Here is a 23,059-nt window from a genome sequence, read left to right on the forward strand (position 1 = left end):
TCTGAGCTAAACCCCAAGGGAGCAAAGCTGGGAGCCTGTTTTGCCTGTAGAACCACTGCTAAAAAGCAGGAATGTCTAGGAGGGGGACATGGATGTCCAGTATACCAGAGAAATGTATCTTAAGGAGGCAGTGTAAACATGCTGCATCTACATGCTATAGAAAACTGTTTCCTATCAACCTAAATAGTATGTGTGTGTATATGAGCATGATATGCAGAAATGCCCAGTTGACGAGGAGAACAGAGCACAGCCAACAGCTGTACAAAAACTGCAGGGGAGCTTTACATCAACACCAGGGGTGGCCGTGTGAAAAGTGGTGGAGGTTGTTCCTCAGTCTGAGGGGAATGTCCTAAGAACTTTCTGAAAAAAGTTTGAGAATGAAAGTAGCCTCTGATCAGTTCCCAGCAATCTGATGCCTTAAAGAGGAGTGGAGACAGCCTGATAGTAAAATTTGTTTATTTACAGTGTTATGTATTACAGGAAAATCAGTTTAAAAAGTCAGTGTTTCTCTCTCTTCAAAGTTGCAGCATTTTGAAGATGTTAAGACAGATCTGAAGAATTTAAAACATACCTGGTTCCAGCCTTCCTGGCCAGTCTGGATCTGCAAGGTGAGACCAGCTTGGTTTTTTCCTTTTTTTTTTTTTTTTTTTTTCTTTTCTTTTTCTTTTTTTTTCCCCAGCCCTTTGAGTTTCAAGTAAGGCATTTCTTTATTTCTCTTTCTTTCGAATGAGGTTTTAAGAAAACAAAAGACAAGATCTGTGGGTTTGGTTGTCATAGTAAACTTCTAAGACTTCGCATGCTGACGCTGTCCACCTTGATAGTCAAATGCGTGCCTTGCCATCAAAAGGTTATGGACTCCACTTGGCCTAAAATCCACGCTGGGCCACTTTTGTTGCCAACGTTACAACGACCATTTTGTTGCCTGCCTTAGATGAATGATTCGGCTAGTTGCCTTGTGTGCTATATTGTCAGTTCTTCTGATTCCCTCGGCCTTTCCCTTGGTTTCCAGCATCAAGCTGACATCTGCAGAGCTCTGAAGCTCTCCCTTTGCTTAGGGCCATGTACAACACCTTCAGCCAAACCTGCTGATCTCTTAGAACTTGTGAGTTTTACAGAATCAACCAGAAAACCCAACAAAGCAAAGGTTCTGGAAGGGCTGGTGAGAACTAATATATGCACGCAGGGGCCAGGCTTTGTGGCTCTGGGTGTTTTGTTTTTTCTAGTTGCTGCCTTCCCTCCTTCTCAAACATTAAATAAAGCAAAACGCTGACTTCCACTGTGGCCAGCTTCTTGAAGGGGGAGCAAATGTGAGCACACACCAGTTAGGTGTATGTCTGTGGTGGTGGTGTGAAAGTGTTTGACTATTGCCGGTATTTTGGTTACCCGGTGCGTGATGATGCTGTTTAGCAGCCGGGATGCTCAGATGTGCTGCTGTCTCTCCGCATGAGCTCTCCATGGCTGCTCAGTCCCTCTGCCCTGGCTCCACATCTGCTGTGTCCCCCTCCTGCCCTGGGACCCTGTGGGGTGATGGGAGGGAGAGGACATGGTCCTGCTACAGAACTACTTCAGTCCAAGGGGCTTGCGGGGCTCAGGTGGCTCTGATTGCGGGGCTGGGGTGACTCTGAAAGGTATTTTTGTTGGGAGAATTTACACACATGAGATTGGAAAAGACCAGAGTTACTGCACTGTGAAACAGGGAGAGGAAAAGGGCTGTGCCCACTTTTAGCAGAGGTTTTGAAAGGGGTGAGATGAGAAAAGGGGGAGGGCAGATCCCCAAAGCTAACCCTGGGTATTCTTCATTTTTAACCATTTAAGTAGGGGGTAAAAGCAGTGAACTGGAGCAGAGCAGATGGTGACTGGCTATTGCGAGTGACACACCGGTCACAGTTGCAGCCAGCAAACATCTCCGTGCTTTCCCTGCAGAGGGCTGTGCCTCAGTCCCACCTGTTTCTCAAGAGACCAGTCTGAATAAGACCTACCTAGCAGAGAAATTCCTGTATGATGTGCTTTGCTCATTGCTGAATTCACTTTTTAGATTTTCTTCATCTTCCAGTCTGTTAACATGTGGCACATCAGTTTGCATCCAATTAGCAGTGTTTGTATAGGATTAACTTTGCGCATGTTTACACTTAAAGGATTTATCTTCATTAACTTGTTGAGCTCCTATTTCTTTCAAAATCCGTTTACTCAGAACTATTAATTCAGCACATCCCAAGTGACTTGATTTGTTCTGACTGGAGCTCAACATCCCGTATCAGTGAGTGATATTGTGTACTCCAAGTATAATCCTGGGCACTCCCAGGTGCTACCAGCCCAGCCCCCTGAACTAGCAAGCTCCTGGTGTTTGAGTCAGGTTGCACGTACGTGAAGCAAGTAAGCAAGGTGCACGTCTGTCTGCAAACTATGGGATGGAGCACCTGGGCTCTGCCCTAGGTTATGCCCTTCCCCAGGGTTCCCGTAGGACCAAAGGGATGGCTGCACCTTCCTGGTGTCCGTGGGAAGGGAGTGTGCTTTGGAGAACAGTGGGGAAGAAGCAAAGACGGGTATGGTGATGGGAAAGGTATGAATCTCACCTTTCTTTCTTCCCCCCCCCCCCCCCCCCCTTTCTTTCTTCCCCCTCCCATTCGTTGGGTGCACTCAAAGCCTTGCCTCAAGACCTCTCACATGCACAGAAAGTTCTCACCACATTAGTCTGAACAGAGTCCCAACCTTTTGAAGGCATTGATGGATTCATTCATTCATCAAGTGTTTTATAAGGCGTTTTTGTGTCAGCATTAGAGATCAGAAAGGTTTTCTTTTTCATATGAGAAAGATCTTGGCCGTCTTTCTTCCAATGGTGATCTCTGACAGGACAAGTAATTCTACTCGTTTTGTTAAAACCTAAAGAGCAGTACATTAATAAGTGTCTGGTACAAAGAACTGATAAATGTAATCAAATAGGTTTTAAGCTAAAGCTTGTAATTCAGTCTTTTTTTCTTCTTTTTTCTTTTTTTTTTTTTTTTTGGAAAAAAAATCATAGGAAATACTATACTTATTGTACTTTCTTATTGTTCAGGAATCCATTGGCAGCAGCAAAGCAGTCCTTATGGAAACCATTCTTGATCTGTTTTGTGTCAGGGGTTTCCTCTATAGCTGTTCTTGAAGGTGCTTTCCGATATGTCTATAAAAGCCAAATCAAAAGTAAGTACTTGGATTTATTTAGTGTCCCCCGAACACTACTTATGGTTAACTGTAAAATGGAGCTGTCTGGTGTTGTTGATGCAGATGTGTATGTTTGCTTCAGACTGCATTAAGAGAACTGTATTATTTTCACTGCTCTGGGTGATATTACCTTACTAGTATTACTGTAATACTTCTTGATGTCAAAAGACATTTTAAGACATTTTAACTAAAAGCTCTATGTGCGCAGGCAGGCTGGAGCAGTGCCTGCTAAAAAAAAGGTGAAATAAACAATGCAAAGACTCAGCTGCCTCTTTCTTTTTTTCCAAGGAGGGAGAGAAGAACTCAAGAAGTTGCCCCAAAGAGGAAATTCAGACCTCTTAATCCTGAACACACCTCCTGGCTTGCTCTCCAAGTGCAGAAAAGCTGAGCTATGATGGGGAGGTCATCTCTACCGAACAACCGTCTTTTGCAGACGTTGCTGTATTGATCATTCTTAACTGACATATATATTGTAATACAAACATATTTTAAGTATTGATGCTCATTCTACACGTGAATTCACTAGTGCCACTATCCAAAAAGTTCTTTTTCTCCCCCACCCTTGTCAGAGAGTTCTTGGAAGACTCTTACCTTAATGTAGAAGTTTATGAAGAGAATGACCAGTGTGGCCATGTAGGAGGACTGGAACATGAGGCAGCCAAATGGGAATCCACATGGCTTCACAGCTGCACTGAGCGTGTGTACAATAGTGAGCAGAAACTGGATCTGTGGAGGAAAGATCATGCATGAATATTTGCATCAATACTAGCTAAATCAGATATAACGACGTCACCTAGTCCTGCTCTTGGGAAGTTTGAGTACTCAAAAACTATCCCTTTCTGAACCTGTGCATGTATTGTGAGGGTGAAGTTAAAATGGTGTTCTTATTAAATGAAAAAAAAAAAACCCACACCTAAGGGGTCAGAGGTTTCAAAAAGTCTGAGTTTATAGGCCTAGTTGGCAAAATGTAAGCTCTTTTATTTTAATAGGGGTTGTTTTATCTTCCAGACCATGTCATGCCAGGTACAGTGTTGTCTCTTGCTGGACAGAAGCTTGAGAAAACTCTGAAGACTCCAGGCAACAGCTTTAGAAGTCTAAATAGAGAATGGAAATCCCAGGTCTGAGAAGTTCAGGCAGCCTGGCATTTGCATTGATGGAGTTAAGATGGGGACAAACGAAGCAAAAATGAGATGCAGAAGGAGTGGCAGCATGCTTCAGGGCAGCGTGTTGCAGCTGCAGGGATGGTCTCAGCTCAGGGGAGAAGCATTTGCTGAACACATTTCTACAAGGTGTTTTAAGTTCACTGCAAACATCTGAACTCCCAAATAATATGAAAAGGCCCCAAGATACAAAAGCGGAAGGAACACTATTTCATATCAAGCCCTGTATCTTGTTGATAGAAGTTTTTGATGTGGCTCAGCTCTTTGGGTACAGTACCTGCTGGAATGGACTTTAAGAAGTCAGAGAACTTCTGTCTTGTCTAAGAGTTTGTTTACATAATTTTGCATTTTTTAGTTGTAACGTGGTGTGGTGAGTTAACCTTGGTTGGCTGCCAGGTGCCCACCCAGCTGCTCTCTCACATCCTCAGTAGAGTAGGGGGAGAAAATAAGATTAAGAAACTCATGGGTTGAGGTAAGGGCAGAGCAATTGGTAAAACTTGCCAACTACAGTCACAGGCAAAACAGACTCGACTTCAGGAAGGTTATTTATTTAATTAATTAATGGGCTTCACCACGGGCTGCCGGGGAGTCTCTGTCCCTCCTCCCCTCCTTCTGCTCAGACCTGGGTGGCTGCAGGGCTGTTTCATGTTTTCTTGCTCCTCTCTCTCCGCTGCTGTGCAGCATTTTTTACCCTTTATTAAATATGATACCACAGAGGTGCCCCCAGCTTTGCTGATGGGCTCAGCTTTGGCCAGCGCTGGGTCCATCCTGGAGCCAGCTGGAGCTGATTCTATAGGACAGTTTTAATAGCTTTTGAATCAGTCCATTTGCCAGGATTAAGTGGTGTTAATTTTGTATGCAAGAGATCAAAAATTGTGGAATTTTATGGACTGTAGACTTTCTACTGTATTGTAGAAAATATTTCAGACCATAATTTCCTTTATTAAGTTATACTGGGCTGCACTAGGGACTTATTCTATATGGTGGCTTTGTTATATTTGAATTCAAACTGGCTTAATTCTGCAAACGACAGTCTTTATCATTCATTTTGCCCCCTCTGGCATTTTGAAGGATTTCTGGTAGTTAAACATGAGAGTCAAATAGATACGTACCAATTGTGCCTGAGTGAGGTATTTCTTCCACCAGAGATATTTGCGCATGGAAGGGATGACTGACAGTCCGTAATAAGAATACATAAGCACATGGATAAAGCTATTCAAAGTGGGTCCAAAGAAACCTGTAAAAATCCATCAAGGAAACATTTTTAGATAACAACTGCTAAAAAGTGAGAGAAGATATTATTCTAGCAATGTCTGTTGCATATGATAAGTCTTCCCTTTGCACTTGCCCTTTGCTAAAGACATTCCTGATGTGAAGAGGTGCTGTCCTATGGACAACTGACAAACTAAATAATACTTCCTACCAGTTTTTTCTCATGCTGAATATTGTATTTTCATGCCATATTTTTCACTTTCTCTTCAGTTTCCTTTTCTATTCCATAGTTTACGGGTTATTGCTTTTGTTTCCCTCTAAACCTTCTTTGCGTGAGTCTCTCCATTATTGCTGTAAGCTTTGAACACTGCTGTGGGTGACTGTGCTGCTGGTACTGCACCTTAGTAGTATTAGTAGCTGCACCTGCTCTCTGGCTCCCTGATGTAGTAGTAATGGCTTTACACTGAAGCAAACTAGCCTCGTGTGGCTGTGTTTGAGCATCGCTCTCATTTTCTTCAGTGGCTCTTCTGCTAGGTGCGAATTTCCAGAATTTCACCCAAGATAATACCTCATCACTTGAATTACTACATATTCTAGAGCAAATTAATTACCCTCTGTACCTTACAGACTATTGAGAAGTAGCAGCACTACTCTCTCCTATATGCTCATGTATGAGCACAAGGCAGTGCTTGAACACTACAGGATGGTCTCACCAGTTGTTTTGGGTTTTCCACTGATTAATAGTGATTGATTAATTACTTAGCTACTGATTTTTATGCTCTGTTAATTACAATCGTGCAAAGCCAGTGTGAAGCATGGGGAATACGTTCAGACACAAAGAAAGCACAAACACCCATCAATTTGTTTACACTTCTGTTGAAACAGTTTCTATTTGCTGTGAAATCCTTGATCTCTGCTTCTACCTGTAACACTGTTTTACTCTGATTTTTGTGCTGTCCGTAATGAGTGCCAGCAAATGTGAATTCTGCTTTCTGTTCAGAGAAACACCTGCAGCGGGTTGCTTTACAAAATATTACAGTGGACTGAGTATCTTTAAAAGCTCAAAGAAAGAAAACTAATTTTCTTCCCAGCTCTGGTGATAATGCCACAGGAAGCCTCTGGCTGTATGAAGCCCTGGAAAAACATGCATGTTGAGACACCTGAAGTAGTTCTTTATTTTTTGGACCTAGTATACAAATGCCAAGTGACTGGCTTGTGGCACCATACATCTTCCCTAACTCAACAGGGGAGATGATAACAATTACAATATCCTCCCAAGAGCCAAGAAGTTTAGAGATTACTGTTGTATAAAATATATTGTACCCAAAATATAATAAGGCAAAGGATGCTGCTACTTCTGTTGTTGCAATATGAAATGCAAGACCGTATTGAACAGTTCTGGCTGTCCAGTAGTTCTACTACTTGAATGAGATGTATTCTCATTTAAAACAAAACAAACTCAAACTGGTATTTTAATTAGTGATTTTGTAGGTGTTTTGCTAAATCAGAATGTTGGATTGCTGCATACAGGAGTCAAACATAAATTTGCCTGTAAAAATGCTATTGAGTTAATTTGTTGTGATTGACACTGCCTTTACTAAGGTCATGATTTCCTCCCAGATCTGCTTTTAGAGTAGGTTTTGTATGCGATAGCTCTTGTGTACGATGCAGTAGTGTTATCCTGCCTAAAGGTGGTTTGAAGAGAAGTAAATCCAAGAGGCTGTGGCAGCTAAGTGAAAAATCTGAGACCTAACAGTCAGATATTTTTGGCCTGAACTTTTAACCATGCTTTTAATTTTATTGCGGTCTGCAGGTGTTCAGCAGTTCTCAAAGGCAATGAACCTTAAAGGTGCTATCACATAGCACAGCGACACACGTGCTTTGCAGAGCGACGTGATTCCCCTCCAGCAACAGGTGACTTATACCCCGGGAGATGAAGCAAACAGAGACTTACTTTGCCCACAGGGTATCCAGTTCAGGACACACCACCAAATGTTAAACATCGTGGCATGGTGATACACATGAAGGAAGGTGATCTGGCTCCTTTTCTTTCTCAGTACAAAGAAGATAGTGTCCATGAATTCAATTACTTTGGAAAAATAATACCACCACAGCACCTTGGCTACCTGTACAAGCAAGAACAAAGGAGCAGAAGATCAATATTTGTCTATAAAAAGACTTAAATATTGCTGTACTTCATCTGTCCATAGGCATGAAACTTTCCCAAAGGCATTAATATCCTACTGAAGGAGAAGCACAAGTTCTGGCTTCGATTTTATTTCCCTTTTGAATGAGACAGTTTAGAAACAGTTATTATGTGATTGTATAAATATATAATTTAAGAAATAGGAAACCTTTCCTCAATGTTTATAATCGTTCTATTTTTTTCTTCAGAGATACAGTTGGGGGGGGATGCCGACGACTTTTTGTTGTTTCTGTTTTAAGGGTGCTACCACTTACACTTTCTTGGCACTGAAGTGATTTTGCTGGCAGCTTCTTTTCAAATAATCCAATTTGACACTCAACGCAATGGAATGTACCCTCCTCTGGGCTTGAGAGGCTTTATCAGAGCTCAGGGTATGTCCTAGGACAGTTACAGACAGGTAAAACAGGGGGAAAACACCTTGTGGATGGGAAAAGGTATTTAACTGACCTTTTCCTTGCCATACCACAGACAAATTTTGAGGGTTGGGTTATATTTTTTATATATATATAATAAATTATGTAAGTTTACTAGTTTTTCTGCACTTGAGCTTTAACGTTGTCTGGAATGTAAGCTTGACATGGGGAATAACAGACTTAAGAGATGAAATTTCTGTGATGTAGAAATAAGGGTTGAAACTAGAGGTGAGTCAAACCAGCAAAATGTCACTGCAGTTTTCCAGAGTTTAGGGTGGGGTTTAAATCAATTTCCAGCTATAGCTAAATAAGTGTTACATTTTAGATGGTTGATTTTTGTTCCAAGTTTTTTAACGATCCATATTGTCTGTTCCAATAGTCAGGCAACACCATTTTGACAACAGATCTTGATATATGGCTTTTCAAATTACTCCCTGTCGTGCTTTCCACTGCAAGGATGCACCTGTATTGAATCAAAAGGATAACACTTCTTGTTTTCTACCAGCTATTAGGCAACCCGATTAAAAGCCTTGTGTTAAAGATGTCGCCGATAACATCCTCATAACTGCTGTGGCCGCAGAAGTGTTGCACCAAGGATGTGGAGGGAAGGATGGCCATGGATGCTGGGGCTTGAGCTGCTGCTGTGGCTCACCCGCATGTCCGCCTCCCCTGCGCTGTGGAGGTTCTGGCACTGCAAGTTGTAGCCTCCTTCCCATGTGGCAAGGATGAGCTGGAACAGAAAACAGAGCAGTTATCCTCATGAACAGGCGTAGCATTTTTTTACCACTGCAGTTCTGTGTTTGTTGAAAAAAGCAGCACGGAAGTACGGTAGGTTCCCGCTCCTTCCACGAACTGATGCTCTTAAACCAGACAACTTGCTAGTGTCTTCTGTTTTGAAGAAGGGCATCACATTGTGTTGGAGGTATACGCTGAAACAGTACATCTTTTACATTTCTCTGGCTTTAGACCCTTCAAGGCATCTATTAAAATCTCTTGTTACTTATGCAGTGATCTTCACTCTAAATCTCATGCTTGAATATTCTGTCCTGAAGCAGTATGAATGGAAACTTAACACAGCTACCTGTGCAAAACTAGCCTCGAGAAATTCCCTGGTGCTAAGCAAAGCAAACAGAAGGTAAATCCAAAATAGCACAAAGAGAGAAATACTTCTTAATGCTATACACTTCTCTCTTTATCCTACACGGATAAACGTGGGAGGAAGTAGAGAAGAGCTGGCATAGTGCTGAATGGGGACATGGATAGACACTCAAGCAATTTTTTAGACTTAGCAGATGTCACACCGGGAAGCATCTGAATTGCTGCCCAAGAGGCTGGGGTGAAGGCACACCGCAGTGCTACTGGGGCCATTGCACTTCAACATCAGTAGATGAATAGAGGAACGTACCATTAATCATCCTTGATTTATCATTAAATCAGTCTTAAACAATACCTAGACAGCTTTCAGGCAGGTGTTCTGGCTAGGACATTCAATTGTAAAATCATATGTAAATAGTATTTGTTGAAGAATATCTCTCTATAGAGGTTGCTTATCTTCAGTTGAGCCTCCAAGAATCCCAGATTTTAGATGGCTAGCCTGTGTTTCCAGATTGCTATTCGTGTTTTGAAGATCTCACACAAGCTGTAATCTGGCAAGACCATAACCCTGACAGGGAAAACCAGCATGGGCTAGATTGCTCATCTCAGGACTGGGGAATTCCCAGAGCCTAGTCCCATCCCTGCCACTTGGTCAGTGCCTCAGTTTCCCCAAATGTAACAACTTCGTAGCGGTGTTATGCCAAACAAGAAACACATGCTGAATAGGAAATACCCCACAAGATTTTTCCCAATTAAAATATTTTGTTGTCCTTCTTTATGATGCAGTTGAGAGATTTTTCATGGGGACAGAAACATGAAAAGCATGCTTTGAGCTACTCCTTGGTGAGGCTTATCATCTCTCCATGGGTCTAGTCAGGGGTCCAATAACTGCATGCATAGTATCCCCCCGAAAAAGATGGCCTAATTCTGTAATACAGTGACTGGGGTTTGCTATCCTGACCTGCAATACGTACAGCTGAACTCCATGCTGGATCTCTCATCCTGCTGGAGCATCATAATTGGAAGGATACTGGCTATTCCAGAGTGGAAGAAGTGAGCGGTCCCATGCTTTCTTCTTATTTTGAGGTCAGAAAGTTCATATCACAGTGACAAAAATAAGGCCCCCTTCCTAAATGAAGTTTTGATAAATTGCTGAATTTTTTTTGTGAACAAAACCTCTTTGAAAAGTAAAGCCATGTTGTGAGAAACTCAGCCAGTTCCATTTAATACCCCTGAAGTAAATGGAGACTGCTAGAAGGATTAGTGAGCTAATGACTTCAAAATTAGTTATATCAATATATATATGGATATATATGAATGATAATTACTTTGTGTGTTGCTGTTGTCTGGGATAGTGGAAATGGGCTAAAAGAAATCCCTTCTAGGCTTATTTCCCATGAATCTTTGATTACATCTATTCTGAATAGCTCCTGTATGCTACTTTGTGCTACCAGTGGTGGTATCAGAAGCTTTGCACATGTGAAAAACCTCATCATACGAATTTTTACTCTTAATTCCCAGTAAAGTTTACTGAATTCTATTTAAATATGCAGGTGAGATCCAGAGCGCTGCCTTTTTGATGAACAGGCTGAATGTTCTACTAAACGCAGAGCTCAGAAAGGTCGGTAGGAAAGGCACGGAGAACTCGGAGGGTGAAAACTGAGACATGAGGACAACATGTCCAGCTAGAATAACTGCAGGCAAGGACAGCAAAGTCAGCTCCTCAGCTCTCCAAACAAATTATTTGATTAAGATAAAAAAACACCTGGGAATTTAACTCTATTCAGACAAAGTTCTTAGTTAAAAAAGCTGTTTGCTTTTGTCCTTGCATTTCACTGCGTTACACTGCACTCTCAGTAACCTTTTGCTGTCTTCCCCCCGCCCCCCCCCCCCCCCCCCCCGCCTCGTATCTTCCTTCTTCTGAATGATAGAAAATTGCACCTGATCTCTTCTGTTTCCCCACTTTGTTCTTTTCCTCTTGCTCCCCTAAGGTTAAGACAGTCTTTCTGTCCCAGTTACTTCAAAGGAAGCCTTTACCTCAAGTACCAGCCCTCATGGATTTAGAATAATTTCTTACTTCTAACAATTAAGGAAGGAGTGTAACCAATCATTTATTACAATCTTAAAAAAAATAATAAAAATCATTATGTTGAAGTTGAATTTCTATAGTAAAATTCCAGGACAGTTCAAATCAGCCAGGATCTATACGTCTTTTTTTACCTTTCCTCATCACTTGCATTATTAAGACTTTACTCAGACCTTCTGCTACTCAAATTCTATCTTTTTAACACCTGCACAGTCAGGAAGTAAATTTTTGTAATATCAGCCATCATAAAAAAGGAACAAAACAGAGTTTAAGTGCACCTTCTATTTTTATTTTTGTTTGGTTTTCTTTTTTTTTTCCATTTTGCCCACAATTATCCCAACTCCAGGCATTATACTGGACATTCTAGTAATTTGTGATGTGTAATTCTAGTTGCAATGTATAGAACTAAAACTGGTGGTTGTTTTTTTCTTCAAAAACTGGTTGCTGATTGTGCCAGCATTGTGCTTCTGACCTCTCCCTGCTATCAGAGGATACAGAGAAAGCAATTCTGGTAATCCTGGGAATCCTCACATGGTTTTGGCAACTATGGATCTGCAAATCATGACTATAATTCAGAAACTGGAATCACTGTGGTGAATTTTCAGCTCCTAGAAACAAGTAAAGTGCAGGTAATTTACTTTTTTTTTTTTTTATCATGTGAGGTAAAAGGCATTTTTTTTTGGCTTCACTAGAAAGGTTAATGCACTGGGATTGCAGTACTTGTGGAGTTCTGCTCTTTCCCCTTTGCTCTGAATCAAGGGGTCCTCACATGCAAGTCCTGCTTCCCCACATGGATGTGGTTTCTTGCTTACAAATCCATAGGATTTGTAATAAGTCTGTGAAGCTACCTGGGGATACAGGCAGTTTGAGACATCACGCCACCCCTATGCTAATGACACATACCTCTAGATCTCCTTTTTAATCTGACCCAGATGGTGCCAAGTGTCCTGGTTTTCTCAGTGCCTGATCAAGAAGAGTACTTGGGTAAGACCTTAATGACTAGCTGAGATTTTAATTTCAATAGGGCAGAGGTGATACTTACTGCCGGGGAAAGCAGCCTAAGACTATGGTAAACATTATGTCTTTTCCTATTAATGGAAGAGAGTATCCTCACCTGAGTAATTTTACAACTTGGAGATCAACATTGGTCTCCTTTGTTTCCAGTTTTAATTTATCATTGGAGTTGTGACAGTTTTATCCTCAGGTGGACTTCAAAACTTTGTCTTGGCCTCTGGCATCTCCGACTGCGTCCCTGGAGTGTGGTCTGTGGGTTGGCTCACACATGAACTAATTTTAAAAGATGTAAAGACCTGATTGCTTTTCACAGTAAGCTGGTTTTCTGCTCGCAGTTCGTACTTTTAGGATCTTGGGCAGATATTTGTGTAGAGGCAAGGCATATTTTTCTGCAGTGAAATTGCTAAAAGTTTTGGGGTTTATTAAAATGAAACAGTGGTGTTTGTTTTTCTGCAGACAGATTTGCGGCAAGGTTACTAGAAATTGTTGGATCAATAAGCCTTGACCCGGGTCTGTGAACACTTCAAGGTACAGAAGAGCACACAACCAGTTACAAACCTCTGATGCAGGTTTCTCTTGTAGCAGTAAGGGTGGGGGGAGCTGCCTTCTGCCCCCCAGCTGTGCACCGGCAGCATGCCTAGTCCGAGCACAGGTCTTGTGTCTATGCGTCAGGTACTTCGAAAAGCTACGCTCCAAAACCAAGTGCCCCACTTCTCCGTTAGGTTCAATGGGGGGAGGTAAGTGCCTTTGACCACTTCAAGAAAATGCATTTGCCTAACTCAGAAATCTAAACTAAGGTCTAAAAAGCTGCCCTTCTGGGAGGCCTTCAGAGGCACCTAACTCCTTCTTGACACAAAAGTTTTGAGATATCTCGGTATGATGAGGGCAGCTGGGCACAGCTGTTTTCCTTTACACCTTGTCCTTCAGGGATAGTAGGGGTATCTGATCCTATACTAATGACACATCTTAGAGTTTTCTTGGAGCTGTTCCTTCAAGTACTTTGGGGATTGGTTGTCCTCAAAGCTCATGGAGCTAAAAGCAGCTCCCTGGTAGTCCATGCCTGTGGGGCAGCGTGTGGAGCTCTGGCTTGAAAGAGGAATCTGCCCTTGGAGATATAAAAACGGCCCTTTTGTTATGACTCCTTGCTGTAACCTTTGCCTTCTTGCCTTGAGGTTGTACAAATCAACCGAAGTCAAGGGGCAGCTAAACTAGGTCAGGAGATGAAGGTGAGGAGATGAAGAACTGTGGCACAAGTACCCCCATCAGCTGTTTTACCATGTTTCTCGCTAAAGCCATCATGTGGGACAGTCTGCAGTTGGAGATACACCCTTTCTTTTGAACGAGATATTTTTCTTTTGAATGAGGTATTTTTCTTTTGAATGTCTAAGAAGCACCCACTCCATTCTGGAGCTATCATCAGAAAAGGTGTGTGGCACCTCATAAACAAAACCAAGAAGAGATAAGAACAATAATGCTAATAACTGGGGTTCTTTTTCTGATTTAGTTCTATTATGGAGCTGCTTATTTTTTTATTTACCTGTGTTACAGAGACCAGAGGGGTTCAGGTGAAGTGGGAGAATGGAGGACTAAGATAACTGTTATAGATGTTTCTAACTAGGAATTAATCCTGACTCATACTCGCTGGAGGGATCAGCTGTGTTTACATAAACCACTGTGCAGAATGCTCTAAATATAGGTAACTCTTGCCTTAAAGAGCTTACAGTCCATAAAAGACAGAGAGAATAAGAGCCAGAGAGAAGCTTTGGAAATGAAACCCTTTGAAATGTTGAGTCACCATAACTTTATTCAGTGCTGAAGATGATTTCTGCTCTCCTATTTGCCTGTTTCATTTCCCTTCAGGAGGGATGTGCAAGCTCCCTCAGGCAGGTCTGCAAGCCTTAACTTTCATTCTGCTCCTTCATGGGAGAAGCTGTGATAGGAACCAGGCAAGTTCCTATCAGAAAAATACAGAAAAATGATGTCTTGTGCAGTATAAAACCAGTCTGGCTGCCAGTCCAGAGCTGGGAGCGAAGGGTGCAGAACACCTGGCAGTGCAGCTCAGTCACCGTATCCTCAAGTTCCCAAAAATGCCAAATGTGGAGCTATGAGCCACTGCCAGCTGTGCCCAGCTGCAGCTCGGGAGGCGTAAATCAGCAGCCTCCAGCTACAGAATCAAGATGTAAAGGGACTAATCTGAGGACTGAGGCAACTCAGCGGTCATCTGCATCACAGTTGGCCTCAGAGAGGGCAGCGCAGTGGGGTGGCTGTGGGGAGATGGCTCAACGCAATTCTTACAAGGACATGAAGGTGGCAAGAACCGAGTTTGCTTCATTCATGTAAGTGAGACCTACTAAAATTCTTTTTGCTTGTTCGTGTACTTGTGGTGAGCCAAATCAGCCTGCAAGGGGAAGGGAGCAGTATTTTTGTTTTCTATTCAGTTAATCCTTTTTGCTGAGTCCTGCTACTGAAGAGTTATCTGTATACCTTCAAGCAAAATGAGGATTTAAACATCAAAGTGCTAATTTAAATTTTGGAGGACAGTCCGTATGGAGTTATCACACCTTCCAGTGACTGTGTTGGTTTCTCCTTTGCTCTGGGCCTGATCCTGCACTCTGACACCTCCAGCAGCCGCTGAAGCCAGTTGGAGCTCTGACCAGGATGAAGCACAGTTGGTCCTCAGCACAAAGGCATGCCCCCTAAACGGCTGTTCAGCCTTTTGACCTGGTGTTTAGCTCAAATTAATTTAAAACTTGAAATCTTTGGGGTCCTGTTTGGCTTCTGCAAAGTTTTTTGTCCAGCTGATAGAACAGTCCGTCCTTATTTTTCTGGTGGAAGCTGCTCGTGAGGCTGGGAGCCCAGGGAGCAAGGAATGCTGTGAGGCTGTGCAGGCAAGGCAGCAGTGTCAGCTCACAGCCTTACAGGTCACACCATGAAGTCAACAACATCCCTCAGCCAAGGCTTCTCCAGGGGTCACTTTCTAAGCCAAGTCAGAAAATGTTTTGTGGGTTTTATCTTTTAGTGTTTGGGTTTTGTGGCCACAAGTGATGGATGTTAACACTTTAATACTGAGTACCTCAATTATCACAAGGCATAATGGGGAGCTCCCAAATAATACCAAAATAGTGACTTTTGGCTTCTGCTCCCCACTGGGGAGGTGAAAACACTAATGTCTTTGTTGAAGAGCACTGTTTGAATCCTCTGCTGTTGCAGAATTTTGAGCTGCATTCAAACCTCTCTTCTAGTTCTGAACAGATCCTGATTTCTCTATATTCCTTCCTGATGAGCCCTGGAGAAATAATCTGCGTGACCATGTTCAGCCTCCAAGTCCCACAGCACTTGCTTTTGGTTGAAGTGGTGGGTTTTTAACACCTGTCTCTTACTGTCTGACTATGAGGAAAGCTTCTTAGGAGAGCAGAAAAATAACATTGAGTTGCCAATACCATAGATAAATTGATACTTATTCTCACCTATAAATATGTTCACATTTACACATGGGTATTTGTTCAAAGAAAAATCATTCCATAGACAGTCATAGAAATAAACCCGAATCTGTGGGCATATTTGTGGGTGCTAAGGATGAGGTGTAGTTATGTTTCAGCTGAGGGACTGCTGCAGATTCAGATTCATGCTTGGAGACACTGTCCTGGTAGCAGCCAGCTGTCCCCAGGTGTGGGCTGTAGCTCAGGAAGGACAGGTAAAACTTGCCGAGATCCAAGCTAAGAAGGTTCTGTACAACTCACTGTCCAATTGCTAAGGGACTTTTCTGGATCTTAAATTTACTTTGCCATTGATGCTAAATTTCCTAGCAAAATTACCTGTTGGTAAGATTTTTCTACTAAAAACTGTGCATTGCTCACCTTTCCCAGCTGCGCTGCATGAAGAACACTTACCTCTATGAGCATGTACAGGGAGAGCAGTGTAATCCCAAGGTTGTATATAATGAGGTGAGCCCTGAGAGAGAAGGGAGGCCTGTCCTTCATGAACTTGTTGCCCAGCCATATGCAGAGTAGGTATGCTCCAGTAAGGAAAAACGTGGGAAGGTAAGAATCCAAAAGGAACCATCCTCTAACCCTGGCATCTGAAAAGAAACACACGCAGCAGGCAATGGAGGTGGCTATGGCAAAGTATTGCTAAAATGAGGTAGATCACATCAGGAAAAAGTCTGGTAAAAGTGTGAGAGGGGATCTGCCACGCTTTGCTCGCAAGAGCAATCCATTGCTTTTACCTCCCCAACACTGCATACTAATTCAGGGAATGTGTGCTGAAAACTGTATGGAATTCCCTAATAATTTCAGGTCACGTAAATCTCCTCATTTTAACAGGCAAGAGAAAATTAAAAGAAGAAAACATTCCTAGATGCTTTTCAAAATTTAATTTTGTGTTTTGACTTAATAATGAAATCATATCTTGATTTGTTCAATGGACAATTTGTAGGTAGTATTAAGTACAGTGGACCTGTAAAGTTGCCAGTTCATATATTATTTTAATTCTGCATTTGCCATGTAAGTACGAGGGTCTATAACATTCACTAGAAAACATTTATACAAGGGGAGGATTTTCAAAAACATTAAATATGAAAAAAAAAAAGGCAAATGTTTACTTTGTTAGTTATCAAAGATCTTTGGCTTTCTTACAGTTTCTGTGCCATTTGCCTGGTCCTGAGATGAAATATTAAGGTCAAATCCTGCTTGCCTTATTCACACGAGTAATCCCATTGGCAGTAATCAGATAGTTCAGTGTATATGAGCAAAGCCTAATCCTATATGCCAATCTGGAGGCGCCTGTGAGCAACTGGATGTCATAAGCGAAAAGAGTGGTGGTGGGTTTTTTTTTTCCCCTAAGGTGCAGCAATATTTAGAGTTAATTTTCCACAACAACAATCTTCAGACATTTATCTGTCGAAAGAACAAGGGGGACCACTGCTCGTTTTTCCAAAAGGGTGCTCTAAAGCTGCCATGGTTTACCGAGTAAGTGAAGAACTAAGTCAGTGCGAAGCTATTGCACAGGCCACAGTAGTTCCTCTGCTCTTAGAAACTGTTTTAAAATACTTAGTTTATCTTTTACAAAGACCAAGATTATGTTAGAAATTGTAAAAGAAGAAAAGGTATTCACAGTGCATGACAAACCATTTTACTGTTTTCTCGCCTGTGTGGAATTTGGAAAGGACTGGGCAACGGATGATGCACAAACCAAATGTGCCCAAGCATTGAACAAACACTTGCTGATTGCAGTTTTGCCGTGCTGTATTCTTTCTGACTGTTCTTTCCTCAGAAATACAAGCCTACAGGTATGCATAAAACAAGATTTTAAGTGAGTTAGAGTAATCTTATGAACAGGGCTATGAACATCAGCTTGCTTTCTCATTACCATCTCTCCCCACTTCCCACCTTTCTTCCATCACAGTGGCTATTAACACTCGTCTGTCAGACTGGGGCTCTACCTGGGTTGTTAGCTCTTTTGCAGGAAACTTTCAACCAGACCTAAGCCACCATGGAACATCAGTGCTCTCCTGGTTTTGACTCACCCTTCTGGACTCCCCAAAACCCCTAGAAGAGGAGAGGTGTAGGATTAAAGCAGTCACAACAGCACAACGATTACAAAGCCCAATCTGTCCTTTAGGGCAGCCTTGCTTTGTTGTGCATTACCAAGCTAGAACGCCTGTTTGCTGTCCTCAGATCTCAATGCCTATCAGGATTGCCTCAGTGTGAGCCCAAAAACCCTCTCAAAGTTCACAAGCCACGTCTGAAGCTCTGGAATGGGTGTTTTTGAGGTGATTCTGCTCCCGTATGGGCTCCCAACAGGACACAGGAGTCATAGGACAGGTAAAGGTTGCATGTGTAAGTGTTGATCTAGTGTATGTTTTAGGAGCGTAAGAAGTTAATTTGTTTCATTGGTATCCTAAATGAAGATGTAGAAAGCAGTCATATCTGCAAGACTGCTACCTAAAGAAAGGTGTCCCCACCTGAGGATTGCAACACTTGGTGCATAAAGGTTACTTGCACAAAGGCCAGCTGGCATCAGCAGATAACAAAACAGCGTGTTTGCTCAAAAAGGAAAAGTAAGGGGAAGAGTTGAGAATACAAGTTAGACAGCATTAAATTCTGCCCCAGTACATCCTCAGAAAGTTTTCATTCTTTTGTGAGTGGCCACAAGCATGTGGGCTGATCCATACAAAAGCAGAATTCATGGGCTTGCTCAGGTCAGCACATCAAGTATTTTTAAGGTCTATACTATTTCCATTTCAAAAGAAATTATTAAAACGTGTACCCTTGCCGATTATTTTCCACCTCAACCTTGGGACCTTGAAAGGTAAGACAGTTGTGGGCAGAAAGTGGTTTGTAAAAGGCAGCCAATTAACACGATTGTTTTATTTCCACTTAGGCTTACCCACGAGTGTAGAAGGAAGGGAGAGGAAAGGGAGTGTATTTTAAAAAAGGTTGTCGGAAAAAGGAGAGTATTTCTGCTCACTGACTGATCTGCATGTTCAAGTACTGTAAAGGTCTGCTGTTGAAAGGAGAAAGGATTATTTTTACAATACTGGATGCACACAGCATCTGAATTTGAGACCAAGGCAGTGAATAAAGCCGCAGTGGGAAAGCGCTGGACTGCAGCAGGGGAAGGAGCAGGCGCCCGCGAGCTCCGACTGCTCCATGAATAAGCTCATTCACAGTCACTGGGCATCATGTGCCAGACCCTTGGGGTGAAATCTTGGCTTCTTCGAAATGAGTGGCAGGCCTCCCAGGCTCTTTAAAGGTATCAGGCTTCCATCCAGGTTTCTGTACAACTTTAGCTAGTTAGTGTCTGAGTAGATTCAGATCTTTTCAGGTGCAGAGGGTAGACAGTTTTGCACCAATGCCTTGCTACTGTTCATACTCAGGTCAGGAGTGCTCATTACTTTATCATAACTTTATTAAAATATATCTATTCTTGACCATCTCTGTTTGTTTTTTTTTTTTTTTTCACAGATAAAACAAGCAACCAATTAACTAGATTTAGCTCCTGCAATTCAATATTCCTTAATTTTGTGTAACACCAAACAATACTCTGCAGATGACGGAGAAGAGAAAAAAGCGCTCTTACAGAACAACACAGTTATTTCACTCTTTTTCATTTTGCCTTGAGCCTAGGTAATTTCCTATCTGGAATAATATGGACCAACACCAAATTGTAAGACCACTTCTTATTAAGAGATGCACCTGATGGGCATGTATATGGCTTTTATTTCCTGATCCAAAGGACTTGCTCTGCTAGTTCAAAGGCACAAAATATGCCTATATAAAAATGAAATTCAGATCTTTGATAATACGCCCTTTATTCTAGTAGTGCAGTACTCCAGCTTGTGTTAACCTGGTACTATCGATGGGAGCAGAGGTGACCGCTGGGACCAGCGCATGGCTTTCTGTCTCTTCTCATGCCCTCGGCCACATCTGCTAATGACGACTAAAACCAGTATAGTGATACCAGTATTTCAGGAGTTACCACCTACGACATAAACCATAAATATCGGATTGATTTTTAAAAGACTAGAGCATTGTTATCCATTCTTTTAAACCATCTTGCTGCTGAATGAAGTGTGTGCTGTGGGTGAAAATTGGTGGAGAGAAAGAAGAGGAACGATTTGTTGGTTTTAGACATTTGGGGAAGTTCTCAAGAATTCATTAGATTTTTCATTTCTGGGGTCTTTCTATGCAATTTAAAACTGCAGTTTATTGTGATTTATTTATGTGTATAAACACATTGGAGGGAGCTACGTTATTTAGAAAATGTATGATACTGTGTCTTTATACCACAAGTTAAATTAAAGAGCATATAGAAAAGGCACAGACAAACAAAGGCTATCTTCAGCATTGCTGTTTGGAGACGGATGGTGATGTGCTTGGCAAGCAATACAAATAATACTCATTTAACTGAAGGGCTTTCTAAAAGCCCAAAGGGATCTGTGTGGTATTCTGCATTGGATTAACTACAGTTTGTTCCTTCAAAAAATTTGTTCTGGACCAATGAGGAAAGGAATGAAGGAAAACATACCAATTTGAAAAAAAAAAAAAAAGTACTTTAATGCTTGTGATCACATCTCTTTGCTAATATTAAAATGCACTATTATAGAAGCTATTAATAAAACTTTTTCCATTTTAATTGCTTCTGTTGCAGTTTCCAAGCTGTTCAGTGTTTGTTTACCAGAAAGCTTTCCTTCAAGCTTTGCATCCACTGCAGAGATGATGGCAGATATTTTTGTAACCATCCAGTCAACTATGAAAAATGAGAATTTCTCGATTTTAAAAATGATACAGCTTTCTTTCACTTGTCCTCCTAATTAAGCAAGAACTTTTTCTGGGACCTGGAGGACATTATTACAACAAAATGAGAATACATAAGCATATGTCCATCCACATGGGCAGCAGTTCTGGATTTAACCGCAGGGAAAAGTTTGCAAGGCTATTCCTGAAGTTGAAAGTTTAAGTCCAGCCCTATCAACAGCAAGGTGGCCTTACAGAGACCTTCTCTGAAGAGTGACTGCTGTCTAAGCTCCTGTCTCACCACCTTCCTCCAGTTGCTTGGTGCTCTTAGCCCTGACTTTGATGCTCCATCCTTGCCTTGTAGCTTTTTCTTTCTGCAGTCCTATTTCTTTTTTTGTTTGTTTTTGACTATTACTTCTTTCAGTCCTAACAAAGCATGAGGCACCCCCAAGCTACAGTTATTCAAGTTATTCTTGTCCAGACTGTTAAAGAGCAAGAACAGCAACTAGAAAGATGTATCTGTTCTCCCAGCCTCTCTACTGGTCTGCTGAAATTCTGGCTATGATCCTGCAGGGTGCTGAAGGCCCTTTCTTGCTTTTGCTCTGATCATCCTTCTGAATTAGGCTATTTAATAGGAGGCTGGAGCAAATAACAACTGCATTATGAATGAGAATCAGCACCAAAACAGATCTTCCACTTTCAGAAAAATCAAGGCTTTCAAGTTTTTTAATCTACATTAGGATGTAAGACTGAAATCCTTTATAGTCTCAGAAACAAAGGACTCTAAAATCCAGTGATTTTTTTTTTTAAGGTTTCAAAGAAAAAATCAGTTTCATGTCTTCTTTCACTTTTAGTACAATCTGTGATTGGTTTTAATTTGTATTATAGTTAATATTATGTCAAACAGACAAAAAAAATATCTAATGGCTTTCTATAAATGCAATGCATTGATAGATTTCCAACAATAATGGTGTGTTTCTACAAATACTGTGATTCTGCCTAGCCTACATTTTTCAATGAGAAATTATTCACTAGAAGATTTTGACAGCTTCTGTTTACTAGAATATTTTTTGAGTCATAATCTGGACAGGTATTACTACCTAGAAGGGCTATAGGTGGAGCAGCTTACCTCGAGGTCCAAACATATAGTCCACAAACTCATTTACTCCCCGGTCAAAAGCTTTCAGGTTCTCCTAAAAAATATAAAAAGGATATGTGACATTATCTTATGGCTCACATAGAGAATATAATTAAAAAAACCCAACAAATGTCATGCTTGAGTTATTTCCAAAGTATGCAATATCATGTCTACTGGAAAAAACCAAACCTCTTTAAAAATTAACTTAGGGCAGATTGTGGTCTAGATAACAATAGAGGCCTCGTTTACTGGAAACTGCCCAAACTGGAACCCTTTGGGAAGGGAAATTAAGGTTTTACAAATGAAAAAGAACAAGTATTACAGCAAACCCATCAGTGATGGATATAATCTTCACTCTAATAAAGATGCTTTATGGTTTGTTATGTTTCCTCACCTGAAATATTTTTTTTATTATTATTATTTCTTTTAGAGATAATTTTGGAGAGGAGCTGGCATTTCCTTTGATAAGCTTCACAAAGCCACCTGGTTGCAACCAGCCTAGTAACAGCGCATCAGCTGCATATCTTGATGCTTTACTCTTAAAGAAGGAAACCTTTGGGGTGAGCCAGCTGAGATTTCTCTATATCAGGCACAACATTCCTAAAAAAAGGTCTTCAGGAGAACCCAGACCTCCTGCAATGAAAGTTCAGGCCATGTAGGGAGGGAGGAAGAGGAGGCAAGAAAAGGAAGACTATATTAACAGGGACATTGTGTTTTGAGGTCTAAGTCAACGAAGCCGCTAAGTTGGCAGGCTTAGCAAGGCTGTGCCTGTCTGTGACTGGATTGGGAGCTGAGCCATGATCAACACAGTCTTTCCCTTAGTCGGATGTGGTGGCCTTTCAAATATTTCTTCCCAGACTCCAGTTCTGAGTAGTGGCTTCCTGATCGCTGGTGCTTGAACCGCTCTTTGCCATGAGCCTGAGGTCAGCCAGCTCTTCTTCTGCTCCTTCCAACATTGCCTTGCTGTGCTTCATGAACTAATTTCAGCACTGAGCAAATGCAGCCAGGCTGAGGAGAAAGGCGCACGGCGATGCTGAGCATCTCCACAGAGCGAGAGCTGCCAAGGGCCGTGTGTGCCTCTGAATGCCTGGGCTGCAGTCACCATTAGCAGATCTGCCTCATGAAGATCCACATTTGCACCCTGGTAGGTCCAGTCCTGGCGTCTGCACTCCCCTGCTGGGGCTGGGTTGTGGTCTGGGCAGGGAGAAGCTCCTGGCGTTCCCAAGCCCCTTCTGTTTCTCCCCCTCTTATGTTTTGGTCCTCAGGATATTCAAAGTGGGCAGATTTTGTGTGAATA

At 41.8% G+C, this 23,059-nt stretch overlaps 1 protein-coding gene across 2 annotated transcripts in view; it reads right to left on the reverse strand.

Annotated features, from left to right (window-relative positions):
* Positions 1–439: 439 nt before the first annotated feature.
* Positions 440–23,059, reverse strand: part of ELOVL2 (ELOVL fatty acid elongase 2) — a 46,332-nt gene continuing 23,712 nt past the window's right edge. For both annotated transcript variants that reach the window (XM_055800585.1, XM_005239094.3), the window contains exons 2-8: positions 21,754–21,817; positions 16,278–16,465; positions 8,845–8,922; positions 7,528–7,699; positions 5,474–5,598; positions 3,793–3,927; positions 440–3,160 (exon numbers count right to left, since the gene is read on the reverse strand). In XM_055800585.1, the coding sequence (XP_055656560.1) occupies positions 3,032–3,160; positions 3,793–3,927; positions 5,474–5,598; positions 7,528–7,699; positions 8,845–8,922; positions 16,278–16,465; positions 21,754–21,817 (891 nt within the window). In that variant the 3' untranslated portion in view covers positions 440–3,031. The remainder of the gene's footprint in view (positions 3,161–3,792; positions 3,928–5,473; positions 5,599–7,527; positions 7,700–8,844; positions 8,923–16,277; positions 16,466–21,753; positions 21,818–23,059) is intronic.

Source organism: Falco peregrinus, chromosome 3, assembly GCF_023634155.1.
Source record: "Falco peregrinus isolate bFalPer1 chromosome 3, bFalPer1.pri, whole genome shotgun sequence".
Lineage (NCBI taxonomy): Eukaryota > Metazoa > Chordata > Aves > Falconiformes > Falconidae > Falco > Falco peregrinus.